Here is a 16282-nt window from a genome sequence, read left to right as displayed (position 1 = left end):
CTGTAATCAGCTGGGCTTCACAAAATGGTGACCTCGATCGTGACAGTGAGACGAAACTGATCCGCCTGTCATCTGCGGCACTACAGTTTGGAGAGGTGAGCAGCTGCTGGCCAAGAAGACCCTCGCTCCCTGTTCCTTGTGTTGTTTCTGCTCCTTTCTTCGCCTCAGAGTCTGTAACTTAATCAGCTGGGCTTCGGAAAATGGCAACCGCGACACGAAATTGAACCGCCTTTCACCTGTGGCATTGCAGTACGCTGCCTGCTGCCTCCATTCGTACATCTACACTGGGGAGGACAGAGAGGGGATCAGGAACTCCCAGAAAAAAGTTCTCCTTTGCATCCAGTCCATGAAGATCCCAATGCTCCCTGCTCCATGGTGTTTGGTTTAATTACTTTTGCCATGGAGATATTGCTGAGTAATCAGCTGGGGCTCGGAAAATGGTGGCCACCAGCTAAAATAGAGCTGCCTGTTGTTTTCTGCCTGTCATTCTCCCTGTCTACTCGGCTGCTTGTCATTTTCTGTTACTCGCTACCTTTTGAGACATCTGCTTGCCGTGCTATTCTGAGTAGATTTAACATTAAGAGAACTGAGCAAGACAGCTGGATCTTCGCCATAGAATTGGATGGTCCTGGGATGCCAGAGCGCCAGACGGTGGGGGCGCCCAGAGTCGGAGGGGCCATTAGAAAAAGGTGGATTTACAAGATCGAATCTGGAGTGAGTACCTATGAGACAGCAAACACATGGAATGGGGAGGATTATCTAGAGAACTGGAGATGTCTCTTGAGAAGAGCAGCGGACATTGGGGAATGACTAGAGGGACTGATAGGAGCCAGGAGAGATATGCTGGCAGCGGCCAGCATTACAATGGTCATCTTACCCAGAAATGTGGACATTTGGGGACCTGGACTCCTATTTGGACTTTTATACAGGACTTTTTCTGGAACTTAATTGCTTCAGAACACAGCGCCATCTGCTTGCTGTTGTTAAGAACTGCTGATTGACTACTTTCCCATATATTTCTTATTGCTCACTTTCCTTGTTTTTAATGCTTTTTAGTTGTTTTTTAGCTAACTTATTGGGGTTTTTTAGTGATGGATGTCTATGATTATTGGAATGAATGGGGCTATATGTATAGGATGGATGGTTATGGAATGAACGGGAGAGTGGGTTGGATGGGATGGATGGGATTATGGTGTGAATGAGGGGAATGAGCGTGATACGAATGATATATTTGGCCCACCTGACGATGGAGAGGCAGGAGGGGAGGGGGCATCTATCTTGGTCCTGCTGGGGAGACGCAGATATGGCGGGGGCCACGGAACTGACCGTTCCAGGGGAAGAAGAGATTGCTGCTTAATAACAATCCCTTGTTCCGGTTCTGTGAGCTCAACCCAGGGTGCTGGTGACGAGTGTAATCCTGGCCCTGGGCTCAGGCTGCTGCTACTCAATGCCAGGTCGGTGGTAAATAAAGCTCTCATAATCCGAGATTTGATCTTGGATGAGGAGGCCGACCTGGCATGTGTGACTGAAACCTGGCTGGGCCTGGAGGGAGGAGTTCCTCTCTCCGAAATTTGCCCAGCTGGGTTTCAGGTGTGGCATCAGCCTCGACCCCGGGAAGAGGGGTAAGAGTGGCTATTGCAGTCAGGGAGAGCCTTTGCCTGCGTAGACTTGTTTCTCCAGAGATTGCGGGTTGTGAGTCCCTCCTGGTGAAGTTGGACTTAGGGATTCAGGTGGGCTTGTTGCTCATGTACCTGCCTCCCAGCTGCGTGTCAACAGCCCTGCCTGTGCTGCTCGAGGAGGTAGCCGGGCTGGCGGTAGGATTCCCCAGACTTATTGTCTTGGGGGATTTTAACCTGCCAGCGCTCGGTGAAACCTCTGGGTTAGCGCAGGAGTTCATGGCCACCATGACAGCCATGGATCTGACTCAAGAAGTACAGGGTCCGACTCACGAGGGGGGTCACGCACCCGACATGGTATTTCTCTCTGGGCAATTGAGTAATGGTCTGAGCCTAAGGGGCTTAGAAGTGTTGCCTTTGTTATGGTCAGACCATTTTCTATTGCGGCTTGACTTCCTGGCTCCAATCCTTCCCCGCAGGGAGGCTGAACCGATTAGGCAGTTCCGCCCCAGACGCCTGATGGACCCAGAGGGCTTTCAGAGGGCGCTTGGGGTTATTCCAGATGCACTCGTCCACAGTTCGGAGGAGTTTCTTGCTGAGGCCTGGAACAAAGCTGCCGCGGAGGCTCTTGACTGGATTGCGCCGTTGCGACCTATCCGCGACACTAGACCCCATAGAGCTCCATGGTTGAACAAGGAGCTCCGTGAGTTGAAACGCCAGAAGAGACGTCTAGAGAAGCAATTGAGGAAGAGTACGTCCGAATCCGATCGAACACTTGTAAGAGCTTATATTAAGACTTACGAGTCTACGGAGAGGGGCGGCATACAAATCCAATAAAATGAAAATGAAAAAGAAGACTTACAAAGTGGCGCTCAAGGTGGCAATATGCGCGTATCATGTCGCCTTGATTGCATCAGCAGAATACCGCCTGGATGCTCAGTTTAGGGTGACCCGCTCCCTTCTTAATCAGAGGGGAGTTGGGAACCCTTACAGAGTAGTGCCGAGGATTTTAACACGTTTTTCGCTGATAAAATCGCTTGGATCCGGGCGGACCTTGACTCCGATTGGATAACAGAGTCGACTGACAACGAGTCAGATGAGGTGACTGGGGCCCATACTTGTCCACCTGTCTGGGAAGAGTTTGATCTGGTGACACTTGATGAAGTGGACAAGGCCATTGGAGCTATGAGTTCTGCCACCTGCTTACTGGATCTGTGTCCCTCCTGGCTGGTCTCGGCCAGCAGGGAGGTGACACAGAGCTGGGTCCAAGAGATTGTCAATGCTTCCTTGAGGAGGGGGTCCTTTCCGGATCCCTACAAGGAGGCACTTGTGCGCCCCCTCCTCAAGAAGCCTTCCCTGGACCTAGCCATTCTTAACAACTATCAGCCAGTCTCCAACCTTCCCTTTATGGGGAAGGTTGTTGAGAATGTGGTGGCACTCCAACTCCAGCGGTCCTTGGAAGAAGCTGATTATCTAGGCCCTCAATAGTCAGGATTCAGACCCAGCTACAGCACAGAAACTGCTTTGGTTGCGTTGATGGATGATCTCTGGTGGGTCCAGGACAGGGGTTTATCCTCTGTCCTGGTGCTGCTTGACCTCTCAGCGGCTTTCAATACCATCGACCATGGTATCCTTCTGCGCCGACTGGAGGGGTTGGGAGTGGGAGGCACTGTTCTTCAGTGGTTCTCCTTCGACCTTTCCGGTTGGTCACAGTCAGTGTTAGTGGGTGTCAGAGGTCGACTTCAAGTTCACTCCCTTGTGGGGTGCCTCAGGGGTCGGTCCTCTCCCCCCTGCTATTTAATATCTACATGAAACCACTGGGTGAGATCATCCAGGGGCACAGGGTGAGGTACCATCAGTATGCTGATGATACCCAGCTGTACATCTCTACCCCATGTCCAGTCAACGAAGCAGTGGAAGTGATGTGCCGGTGCCTGGAGGCTGTTGAGGTCTGGATGGGTGTCAACAGACTCAAACTCAGCCCGGATAAGATGGAGTGGCTGTGGGTTCTGCCTCTCAGGGACAATTCCATTTGTCTGTCCATAACCCTGGGGGGGAATTATTGATCCCCTCAGAGGGGGTCCACAACTTTGGCATCCTCCTTGATACACAGCTCACATTAGAGAACCATCTTTCAGCTGTGGCGAGGGGGCCATTTGCCCAGGTTCGCCTGGTGCACCAGTTGTGGCCCTATCTGGACCGGGACTCACTACTCACGGTCACTCATGCCCTCATCACCTCGACATGGGGCTACCTTTGAAAAGTGTTCGGAAACTTCAGATCGTGCAAAATGCAGCTGCGAGAGCAATATGGGCTTCCCTAGGTATGCCCATGTTACACCAACACTCCGCAGTCTGCATTGGTTGCCGATCAGTTTCCGGTCACAATTCAAAGTGTTGGTTATGACCTATAAAGACCTTCATGGCATCGGACCAGAATATCTCCGGGACCGCCTTCTGCCGCTCGAATCCCAGTGACCGATTAGGTCCCACAGATTGGCCTTCTCTGGGTCCCGTCGACTAAACAATGCCATTTGGTGGGATCCAGGGGAAGAGCCTCCTCTGGAACCAGCTCCCCCTGGAGATTAGAACTGCCACCACCCTCCTTGCCTTTCGTAAACTCCTTAAAACCCACCTCTGCCGTCAGGCATGGGAGTATTGAAACATCTTCCCCGGGCCTATACAGTTTATTCATGGTATGTTTGTGTATATGTTTGTTTTTAATAATGGGGTTTTTAGTGTTTTTTTTCTTAAATTATTGTTTGTTGTACATTGTTTTTATTATTGCTGTGAGCCGCCCCGAGTCTACGGAGAGGGGCGGCATACAAATCAAATCAAATAAATAAATAAATAAATAAATAAATAAATAAATAAATAATCCAAAAATGTGTGAATATATTCCACTACTACCATGTCCCCCCAAAAAAGACACTGTTATATTTTTTGAACCCTAAAATAAGCGCTTGGCCTTACTGCCATGCACCCAAAAGCCTGATTAGGTTTATTACTCAGGGGATGTCTTATTTTGAGGGCAAGCAGAGTATATGAAACATTTTAAAATATTTTCATCAGAACCTCCTTGTTTATTGAAAATCCAAAGGATTTCTACCCTAGTTGTTTTAGAAGGTGTATTCTATGATGTGTATGCATAAACCAATAGAAAAACATTTCCTAAAATAGATTTTCTATAATAAAAAATAAGTTTCAAAGGGAATCAAAATATATTTTTTCTGGATTACCCTGGAAATATATATAATTATGTATTATGTGTTATTTAAAGGGGAGGTGGGGGAAAGATTGGCTTACTTTTTTTGTTTTTGTTATTATATTCTGCCTTTATATAGTGTGCTTTTTATTTTTATTTTTGCGCTTTTAGCAATATTGTCTTAATGATTTTTTAAAATTCTAATTTTAGTTTAACAGCCATCGGAACTTGTTGCCTACAGATAGTTTAATTTTTAATATATTCATAGAGAAACTTGATTTGATTCAGAATATTTAACAATCTCTGAGGTTTTAAATCCTTAAAGTATTAATTTCTTACAGTAAATAAGTAAATATCTTACCATGGTTTCACTGGGAGACCAAAATTAAACCCTTAGTTTGCATTTAAAGCAGTGTTTCTCAAATAATGGCAACTTACAGTAAGATGTGTGGAATTTGTTTGGATTTCTATGCCGCCCTTCTCCATAGACTCAGGCTATAGGCTCCATAGACTCAGGAATGAATTACCCTGGGGATTTTATTTTTATTTGTTTATTTATTTGTCAAACATGTATAGTATTATAGTACATACAGTAGAACCCCGACTTACGAGACTAATTGGTTCCGGAAGGAGGCTCGTAAGTCGGAACGCTCGTATGACGAAACATTGTTTCCCATAGGGGAACGTGGCAGCCGGCCTGGGGGGCTAGGGGGCTTCCCCCCGAGCCCCCCAGGCCGGCTGCCACGTTTTAAAACACGCGCGCCGCTTTGCAGCTGTCTCCTGAAGCCGGAACGCTAACTTCCGCGTTCGGCTTCAGGAGACAGCTGCAAAGCGGCGCGCGTGTTTTAAAAGGTTGCAGCCAGCCTGGGGGGCTTGCCAGCACCCCCCCGAGCCCCCCAGGCCGGCTGCAACCTTTTAAAACACGCGGGATACGAGCGCCAAGGAGCTGTCTCCTGAAGCCGAACGCGGAAGTTGGCGCTCGTATCCCGAATGTGAGCTCGGGAGGCGAACAAAAATGTCGCTCCCCTCCCAGCTCTTATCTCGAGTAGCTTGTAAGTAGAGCTGCTCGTATGTCGAGGTTCCACTGTATTAACATAACATAAGTAGAACGTAGTAATAGAAAGGATAATAAGACAGTAGGACAGGGACATTAGGCCCATAAGTACACTTATGCATGCCCCTTACAGACCTCTTAGAAAAGGGGAGAGGTCAATTGTAGATAATGTAAGGTTGAAGATTTTGGGGTTGGGGGAAGCAACAACAGAGTCAGGTAATGAGTTCCAGGCGGTGACCACTCTATTGCTGAAATCGTATTTTCTGCAGTCAGGTTTGGAGCGATTTACATTCAGTTTGTATCTATTATGTGCTCTTGTGTTGTTGTTAAAATGAAGTAGTCACTGACAGGGAGTACATTATGATGTATGATTTTATGAACAACAGTTAAATTAGTTCGGAGATGACATAGTTGTAAATTTTCTAGATTTAGTATTTGAAGTCTGGAGGAGTAGGGTAATTTGTTCCGTGAGGAGGAGTGAAGGACTCTTCTTGTGAAGTGTGGATTCCACACAGGTGAGCTATATTCTAGAATAGGTCTGACGAATGTTTTATATGTTCTGGTTAATAAATCAGTGTTTCTAGAGAAGAAGCTACGTAAGATTAGGTTTACAATTCTTAATGCTTCTTTGGCAATGCTGTTTTAGGACGTTGAAGTTTACACAACTGAAAACTAGAATGTCATCATTGGTATATAGTAGCAATTTACCTCAAACTCCAGCCGGTTATTATACCTAAATAAATTTATGTAATATGGCAGACCATTTGCTCCAATACCAAGTTAAAAATAAAAAGGTTTTGAGGAACTTCAACAGAAAGTATATTAGACATATTGATCAAATTAAAGTAGGAGAAATACATATTCACAGAAGTTCCACAAATTTTCATTGCACTATATAAAATATTTTTTTCTGCATTGAGTGACACTGCTACAGTGATCTCAAGTTTTTAAAATATATATTCAGATTGTTCATTAGTAATCAAATATTAGCAGACACTTGATGACTTTATCAGTCCTGCATAATGTGATTTTATAATCAAAGATAATAAAACATATTAGTTACAGCAATTTATAGTCTAATCTATTGCAATCAGTATTTTTAATCTGATGAACTTTCATAGTCATCAGGGTCTTTGTCAGTGTTCCAGGTCATAGTTATGTAAACGTGATGGAACGTTGGAAAACTTTGTTTAAATAGACATTGTTAACTGCTCTAATTCTTTCTTCTTTTTTACATATTTTTAAAGCACAACCTCAGCATTTGCCTCAGCCAAATGCTTTGCCACTTGACAAGTATAAGGAAGGAACCAGCAAAAAACAAAATAGCCCCAGAAGTCTGAATAGTGAAAGTGGATTTTGCAGTAGAGTCAAAGCTGTTGCACCAGATAACCGAACATTTTCTGCACCTGTTTCCCAAAAGATACACAGAAAAATTCATTCCAGTCTGTCTGTCAACATTGAAAACAGTAAGAAAAGCTCTGCTTGTTCTCATAAACTTGGTCATTTTCCTGAAGGTAAGTTGATAACAAAGGTCATTCCTGATAATAATTAAGCAAGAGTCTTGAGTCATGTTTCTCAAAGAAGTATAAATCATTACTATAAAATAAAATCTATTTTCCCCAAAGGAAAATGTTTGGTGGAAATTGCAGCAAGTATTTGAAAGAAATGAGAAGTATTTCCTCCTTTCAGATATTTGTTTATGTCACTACTGATTATGGAGTTTTTTAAAATTGCAAACTGGCAGTATCATTACAGAGACAAAATAGAAATGCTTTGTATTTAGGAGACAGGCAAATATTTTAAAATGTGTAATAAGTTGCTAAATGAATGGTTTTTTAGTAGAGGACCATATAGTTCGCAGTTACAATGATGCTGAAAAATGTCATTTACAACTAGTCCTTCCACTTACAACTCTTTCAGCTTGCCTGTGGCCACATGATCAACATTTGAGTTCTTGGCAGTTGGCATGTATTTATGATGACTGCATTGTCTCGGGATCAGATGATTGTGATTTGTGATTTTCCTAGCTGGATTCTAAGGACCAAAGTCAATGAGGGAAGTTGGATTCACTTAACAACATATGATTTGCTTAAAGTCTCACCAAAAATTTGGGCAAGACTTACTGAGCGACTTAGCAATGAAAGTTCCAAAGCCAGTTGTTGTAAATCAAGGATTATCTGTAAATGCTTATTTATTTCCATACCTTCAATATATAAATAAATTTTATTTTGGCTTCTTTGGAGGATATGATTGATCTATTGATCCAACTGCCATAGAAAGAGCAGCAGAAATTTAAAAAGAAAAGGAGAACAAGGCAAAATATCATTTTAGCCCCTTTCATAATCTTCTCTCAACATTATTGTGAATGTGCAAGAAACAATTGTTCTGGAAGATTGGTCATCTTGACAGTTTCCTCTATTTCCTCCATTTCAAATGTACCTTGCCTAATTTTATAAACTTTATTTTATATATTACTAGTTGAAGCAGTTTTTATTAATTGGTTTAAGTGCAAGGATCCACACAATTCTCATTATAACCCATCCACACATACATATCTCTACTATGTATTGAGAACCACTTTGGTGTACCGGTTAAGGCATCAAGCTACAAAACAGAAACCATGAATTCTAGTTCATCTTTAGGCATAAACTGGGTAAATTACCCAGCTTTAGTAATTTTGCTTGATCTCTCTTAGCCCTAGGAAGCAGGCAATGGTAAACCACTCCTGAAATATAGTCAAGAAGACTGCAGGGACTAGTAGGCAGTTGCTAAGAATTAACACTGACCTTAAGGTACAAAATAAATAAAATATGTACTGTATGCTATAGAATCATGTTATATAGATATATTTAAATTGGCTGCCTCACAATCAGTTGGTTATATATATGTAACAAGATCTTATGGAATTATTCAATACTGTAGTGAGGGAAGGGCTTGTCCTTTAAAATGTTAGGAAAAACTAACCTAAGAAAGAGTAAAATAAATCTTATGCAAATTATAAATGTAACGCAAATGATTTTCAAAACAATTATCAATCAACAGCGATAAATCAGAGAGAATGTTTCAAGGTATTAAAAAGCAAAGAGAAATATAAGAATACAATTTTATATGCACGATCATCAAATGTATGTAGCATCTTGTTTGTTTAGAAATGAATGTTTTCAGCTCTTGACATCTTGTCAAGAGGAGTCCTTGTTTACTTGTGAGAATTATGTCATCTCACATCTCCTGTCACCTTTCTGATCTTTCAGGTTCTATATGTAGCTTTTATTATATGCCAGTGTCTTAACCTCTTGTTTTTAGCCTCTTGCAAATTTGTACTTACATACTCTGTTGCTTCCCACCATTCACTGAAGTAATTTAAATGTCACTTTTCTGCTTCTCTCATAGTAGTCTCACGGTCTCACGCAAGATTTGTATCACTTTACCTTCTGCTGCTATAGTGCAATAATCATGTCTGATTTAAATTGGAAAGTATAGTGTACAATGCATTTTCTAAAACAAAAAGTATATGTTGACTTCCTGTATTGTTTAGGGATGCCAATCCCTGTATTCCCAATTGTCATTGTTAACTGAATCCCACTGTTGTTAGTTAAAGCAAGTTCTTGCCGGCTTTCCACAACCAAAGATAATGGGGAATCTGGCAGGAAGTTGCAAGTTACAGGTCTCTAGGTAAGTAAGAGACTACTGCTGGTGGGGGAGGACGTGAACAGGTATGGAGGAAGACAGGGTGGATGCACAATAATTTCTACACAGATTGAGGTGGGAGTAGGAGAGTATAAGTCGGTATTTTATTTATTTATTTATTTATTAAATTTGTATGCCGCCCCTCTCCGCAGACTCAATAGGACCATTGTGGGTTGGGTGAGAGTTGTGCAGGTGTTGGAAGGGATGTCCAAGAGGCACAGTGTGAGTCAGGGAGTGTTCAGAAGTAACCCTCCCTGTGTCACAGAGGGGAGATAAGGGAATGAGGGAGGATCAAGAGGATCCCCTGACATTCTGGGGAAGCTAGTTGGGAAATTTTCAAAAGGCAACTGTGATCACAGGGCATATGGCAATTGGTTATACGTTCTGAGATGGCCAGAACTCTAAAGACTCATAATTTTGTCCAACACCATTGTAACTACAATAACTGATGGAATGGTCATAAATTGAAGATAGCATATCCAAGAACCTTTAAAAAAGCTAAACTAGGCACCTTAAACTATACCAATCAGTAGGCGATATGTTAGGCAAGCAACACTACTCTTCCACTTTTTAGTCATCGGCCCTCCCTCAGATTGCCACTTCTACCTATGGAAATTTCCTGAGGATTATTTCCTCAGATCAGTAGCAGGTTCCTACCGATATAGTTGACGCCATCGCACCAGTAGCGAAAATTGAGCTGCACGCACAATTCTGTGTCTCTGATGTGCGTGTCCGAGTGATATTTTGCTTCTGCATGTGCAGGAAACAAAATATTGCGAGGGGACATGCATGTGTGTGAGATTTTGGTGATTTTTTTGCTTCTGCGCATGTAAAAGAAAAATCACCAAAATCTCTCACGCACGTCCCCTCATGAGATATTGCTTCCTGCACATGCACAAAAGCAAAATCTCACTTGACCGCACGTGTGTGCATGCTGGATACACAGAGATTTATGATATGAACAAGGTGACTTAAGATCCTGGGCCTAGAAAGCTTAGAACTACGATGCCTTAAAAATGATCTAAGTATTGCCCACAAGATTATATGCTGCAATGTCCTGCCTGTCAACGACTACTTCAGCTTCAACCACAACAACACAAGAGCACATAACAGATTCAAGCTCAATATTAACCGCTCCAAACTTGACTGTAAAAAATATGACTTTAGTAATAGAGTTGTTGAAGTGTGGAACTCATTACCGGACTCCGTAGTATCATCCCCTAACCCCCAACATTTTACCCTTAGACTGTCCAGATTCCTAAGAGGTCAGTAAGGGGCATAAGTGCACTAGAGTGCCTTCCGACCCCTGTCCTATTGTCTCTCCTATATCCCATATATCTTCTCTTCTATCCCTATATCTTTCTTCTATTCTCTCATTGATTATTTTATCCTATACTCTCTCTTCTATTCTTTCTCTAATTCTATTTCCTCAAAGGTGTCCTCTATTACCTTCAATGTGTATTATTGTGTATTGGACAAAATAAATAAATAAATATATCATTGAGAAGACCCACATTCTCTGTTTCCTCTGATAGTATTGCTTAATTAATGCTGAATCTGATTGACTAATTATATATACTGGGCAAGAACTAGGTAAGATATGTGTATCCTCAAGTAACCAGGCCAGATGCTATGAGAGACTTTAGTAGTGAAATGAGCCTCTTAAAATTCCATCTGGAATGTTCTTAATTGGTATGCTCAGAGGGGAAAGCAGGGGTATTACTTTGGGATATTTCTTTTTCTCTTTAGAAACAAAATAATCCTTTGCCCAGGTGCCTCCTCTCTTCAAAACCCATCTTTGCATCACATTTAGGACAACACATAATGCTTCTCCCCCCCCCCTTTTTTTACAAACATCTCAGTACTGATCAAGGGGCCACTAAATTTCCTTGACTCTCAAAGAGGGCTTTCTTTCTATTCTTTCTGAATAGTAGAGTATCAGAGAGGCTTATGTCTGCTTTTAATCTTTCAAGATCATCAAAAAAGTTATTGTACCTTCTTGAGCTTTGTCTTGACACTTATTTATTCAGAAAAGATTTGGATTCATAGATTCGTATAATCTATAAATAGACATGAACAAAAAATGGTCAAATAGATAAACTGTTTAGAATTATTATTTAAGTGACACTGATAGGATTGTGTTAACAACAGGATACAAAAGTGTTATGGCATACACTGCCATCTGTTTAGATGATTTTTAATGGAGTTTTGCAAATAATAGATGAAAAATGTATAGGTACCAGGAGTTCTTACTCAATTTTGATAATCAGAATCAACAACTTTGTTGCTGATTTTGGTGAATTCCTCTCCATTTTTTTAGAAAAATAAAAACTACAAGTGGTCCTCAATTTAGGAATCACAGTTGAGCCCAAAATTTGTATTGCTAAGAAAGATAACTTTAAGTGAATTTTGCCCCGTTTGATTAACTTTCTTGCCACAGTTGTTAAGTGAATCACTGTAGTTGTTAAGTTAGTAATACAGTTGTTAAGTGAATCTGTGTCAAGCTGCCAGTCAGAATTCAGACAAATAAAACTCAGAGTCCTTTTATAAAGGTTCAAAAAGTGTATTTATCAAAATCAGAACTTGAAGCATCGAAAGAAAAGCAAAGTCTGAGGAAAATGGTGCGATGCAGCTTATATCAAACCCTCCCTTCCCACCCCCTGTTTGGCTTTTGCCCAATCTCCGTTGTCCAGATTCATCAGGTGGCACATGTTGCCCCTCCCGTCACTCTTCAGGAATTTTCCATCTAACGGTCTCCTTCTGGCACATAGGGAATCGAAACTTAATTCTCCTCCTGCACGCTTCCCAACCCACCCTTGATCTCTAACCCCACCCTGTCTCTGACAACCAAGCAAAAGAATGCAGCAGCATAGCGAAGGTTGACATTCTGGTTTCTCCATTAAATTTGCTTATAAAAAAAAATCACAAAAGATGAATACATGACCTGGGACATTGCAACAATATATGCCAGTTACCAACAGCCAAATTTTGATCATGGACATGATTTAATCATGATCAAATTTTCACCAAGGTCATAAGTGTGAAAAACAGTCATAAATCACTTTTTTCAATGCCATTATAACTTTGCATGATCATTAAACAAATGGTTGTAAGTCAAGGACTACCCATGTTTTGGTATAATTTTTGTCCACAATAATTATCCTGCACCTGAGCTAATGTATTATTGGGTCCCTCCTGTGCATGTATTTTATTGTAATGGCTGTTTTTGTTGATTTTTAAAAATATTCTGTTATGTTATTAATTGTTTTAAATTTTATTCTGGATGTTGTATGCTACAGAGTTTGGAATGTAGTGACTTTAAAAAATTAAAATACTAATATGATGACAATGATATAATTATTTGTTGTTTTATTTTCACAATCATTGCTCTGCATGTAGTGTCATTGCTATTAATTAATTAATCTTAAATTATCAATACTAATGCACCTATTTCTTCTTAACAATTCCTTGTTTACATTATTTAAAAAAAAACATAAGAGGAAATTGTTAGTTTTATTCCATGACTGTCTCCATGACAACAGTCTAATTAATCCCCATCAATCTGGCTTTGGTTCTCTTCACTGAACCTGTACTCCCCAACTTCATTTCATGTGTTATATCTGCTAAGCACTGGATGAAGGTCACTTGTAGATATGGTTATTCTTCATGAAAAACACCATTTAATATATGTAAGCATTCTTCTTAACTAGCTAATTCTTTTCTTTTTTTGTTACCAATGAACATTTTCTATTCATCATATTTATGTAATACTGCCCATTATTTATAGAAATGAGCTAATAGATAAATAACAATTTAAACAAAAATGCTTATGTAACACCAGCAATTAATTTCTTTTGATTGTGGATGAATCAAACATGCATCTCTCCCAACATTTGCATTAAAGGTAGTCTTCGACTTATGACCACAATTGAGCTTAACATTTCTGTTGCTAGGAATATAACATTGTTTGTCTGAAGGTCACAAAAGGGAATCACATCCAGTGATGGGCTCCTACGGGTTTGGTTTTTTCTTATTTTTTTCCCTTTAGGGCTCTGGGTATATTTTTCCTATTGTAGTAAATAAGGCTAATGTGTATAATTTTAGAAGAGCTGTAGTGCATGTGTGTGTGTACATACACATACAGTTTATATAGTAGATACTGTATATTTTTGTGTGCCTGTGTGTAATATGTATGTACCCATTTGGCAAATATACATAGAATTTTGGGTGTTCAGTAATAGTAAACAGATAGGGAAATTGTATCTCTTTGTGCCGAGGAGAGGCCAGGCACCCTAACCCTAAGGGGGTTGATAAGGGAAAGATTATTTAAAATAATTTCTATTGTTTCTGTTATGGAGAATGAATAATTGGCATGTCCAAAATGATAAAATGATATGAATTTGGTGACACAACAATGTGTTCTTTAGGAGATTAATAGCAATAGCATGTAGACTTATATATTACTTCACAATGCTTTACAGCCCTCTCTAAGCGGTTTACAGAGTCAGCATATTGCCCCCAACAATCTGGGTCCTCATTTTACTGACTTCGGAAAGATGGAAGGCTGAATGAAACTTGAGTCTGGTAATATTCGAAGTGCTAAATTGCTGGCACTGGCAGTCAGCAGAAGTACTGTATTCCAACCACTGGGCTACTGCACTCTACTGATTTCTCTAAAATCATCAGGAAAAAATAAATACAAAATTTCAAAGATTTCTACAAAATGAAATCAAACTAATTAATATAGACATATCTTAATCAGCAAAAGTAATCCAAAAAAGGTTTTAACTAAGAGGAGGGGTATTTTTCTTTCTGGCTGGCATGCAAAAATGCGCCTAATATTACACATGCATAAGATGTAATGTGGAAAAAAAGAAAATGGTTCTGTTTATTCTTAAGATGTTTTGTTTTCTCCAGAATGGTCATTCAGAATGTAGTATGAAATTTATGTTCTTCTCTTTATTCCCTCCTCCCTATTTACTTCCTCAAGATTGCTGTGTACACTGCATTTTGGCCTGCTTATTCTGTGAATTCGTCACCCTCTGTGGCCTCATCCTGGAGCAAACCTCATGTAGAATCTGCCCAGGGGTGTGCTGCTGTGGGGAAGAAATGGGAGATGACTGCAATTGCCCATGTGACATGGACTGTGGCATTATGGATGCCTGTTGTGAATCGGCAGACTGTTTAGAAATCTGTATGGAATGTTGTGGGATTTGTTTCCCATTATAAGTTTGTATTGATTCTGATTTTTGTTGTTAATTGAGTTTGAAAAACTAGAAAGGGCTGTTCTCTGATTCTCTCTATTTCTAAGACATTCTTCTAAAAGTCGCTATTAAATGTCCTCACAACAACCCGGTACACACTATTAATCTCTGCGAAAAATTGAAGAGAATTTTTGAATAGTAGACCATAAAGAATAAATGCAAGACAAATGAAAGAACAATTTGATAGCTGTATCTGAAAAAAGAAAGAAGGGATGATGTTGTTATTTCATATTTTTTTATATAGTTGGAAAATCAAGCAAGAACATTTATTTTAATGATTCTTACTCAGATAAAGTTTTCAAGCAAATACAATTTGTTATATCTTAAATATATTTATATTAATTAATGTAAATTAATTTATCTGATCTAGTCATATTAAGGTCTTGTTCATATTTTATAGTATAGTCTTGCTCATGTCTATTCTAAGTAATAACTGCAGCTTTAAAATACAGTACTATTTCTATAATTTTTGCATATCATATGTAATATTGTAAAGAGAGCAGCATAGTGACTTAGTGGTAAAGACACTTGCTTCCAACTTAGAAAATTGAAAGTTCAATCCTAAGTAGTGGCAGATGTTTCTGTCCAAGGATACAACATATCTACTGCGAACTCCACATAGTTGTCACGCTCAATTCCATCCAGTTAGTCTAACTCTACCCCAAATTATGAGACCACAGGGTCACAAAGAGGGAGTATGTAATATTATAAAGAGTTAGGTTGGTTCTTCCTTTTTCTCCCTCATCTGGATGATAAACAGTCAATAAATATAAGTAAATAATCAAGAATGAGGGAGCAAACAGATTACAGTAATACCTCATGATACGAACTTAATTGGTGAAAGGAGGAGGTTCGTAAGGTGAAAAGTTCGTAACATGAAACAAAGTTTCCCATAGGAATCAATGGAAAAGCGATTAATCCGTGCAAGCCCAAAATTCACCCCTTTTGCCTCATTTCCGCCGGCATTCGGATTTTGTTCGGGTGTGGGTGGAGGGGGGGAGACGGGGGGAGACAGCGCAGGCTGCCTGGAGGGAGCCTCGTGGGTGGATTAACGGAAAAGTCAACAGTTACTGTCCGGCTTGCAATGACTGGAAGAGAAGGGAGGGAAACGCACGGGCGGTTTGTACGTGCGTCTTCTCTGATTTCCTCCCTCCCTCCTTCCCCCTCTCCCTCCTGGCCTCCCTCCTCCTCCTCCTCCTGTATTCCGCCTCCCTCCCAGCCTCCGAGCCACATTCTCCGTGCCGCCGGCCGGCTGTCATCTTCTAAAGAAGCAAGAAGAGGAGGAGGAGCTGGGCGCCTTCCTCCACCACCACCACCGGCGCCCAGCTCCTCCTCCTCTTCTTGCTTCTTTAGAAGATGACAGCCGGCCGCGCGGAGACTGGGGATGGTGTGCGTGTGTGAAAAGGGTCAGCGGGAGAACTAGGGGGGGAGCCGTGGCCACTGCCCCGTGGAAGGGA

General features: G+C 40.9%; 1 protein-coding gene across 3 annotated transcripts in view; it reads left to right on the top strand.

Annotated features, from left to right (window-relative positions):
* MDFIC (MyoD family inhibitor domain containing) overlaps window positions 1–15100 on the top strand; it is a 79021-nt gene extending 63921 nt beyond the window's left edge. The window contains exons 3-4 of one of the 3 annotated variants that reach the window (XM_070754745.1): window positions 7122–7388; window positions 14552–15100. In XM_070754745.1, the coding sequence (XP_070610846.1) occupies window positions 7122–7388; window positions 14552–14790 (506 nt within the window). In that variant the 3' untranslated portion in view covers window positions 14791–15100. Of the gene's footprint in view, window positions 1–7121; window positions 7389–7794; window positions 8033–8117; window positions 8308–14551 lie in introns of those variants that run through there. The other 2 variants (XM_070754747.1, XM_070754746.1) reach the window with 2 other exon arrangements.
* The last annotated feature ends 1182 nt before the right edge of the window (window positions 15101–16282 follow it).

Source organism: Erythrolamprus reginae, chromosome 6, assembly GCF_031021105.1.
Source record: "Erythrolamprus reginae isolate rEryReg1 chromosome 6, rEryReg1.hap1, whole genome shotgun sequence".
NCBI classification, from domain to species: domain Eukaryota; kingdom Metazoa; phylum Chordata; class Lepidosauria; order Squamata; family Dipsadidae; genus Erythrolamprus; species Erythrolamprus reginae.
This window is presented reverse-complemented; position numbering and strand designations above follow the sequence as displayed.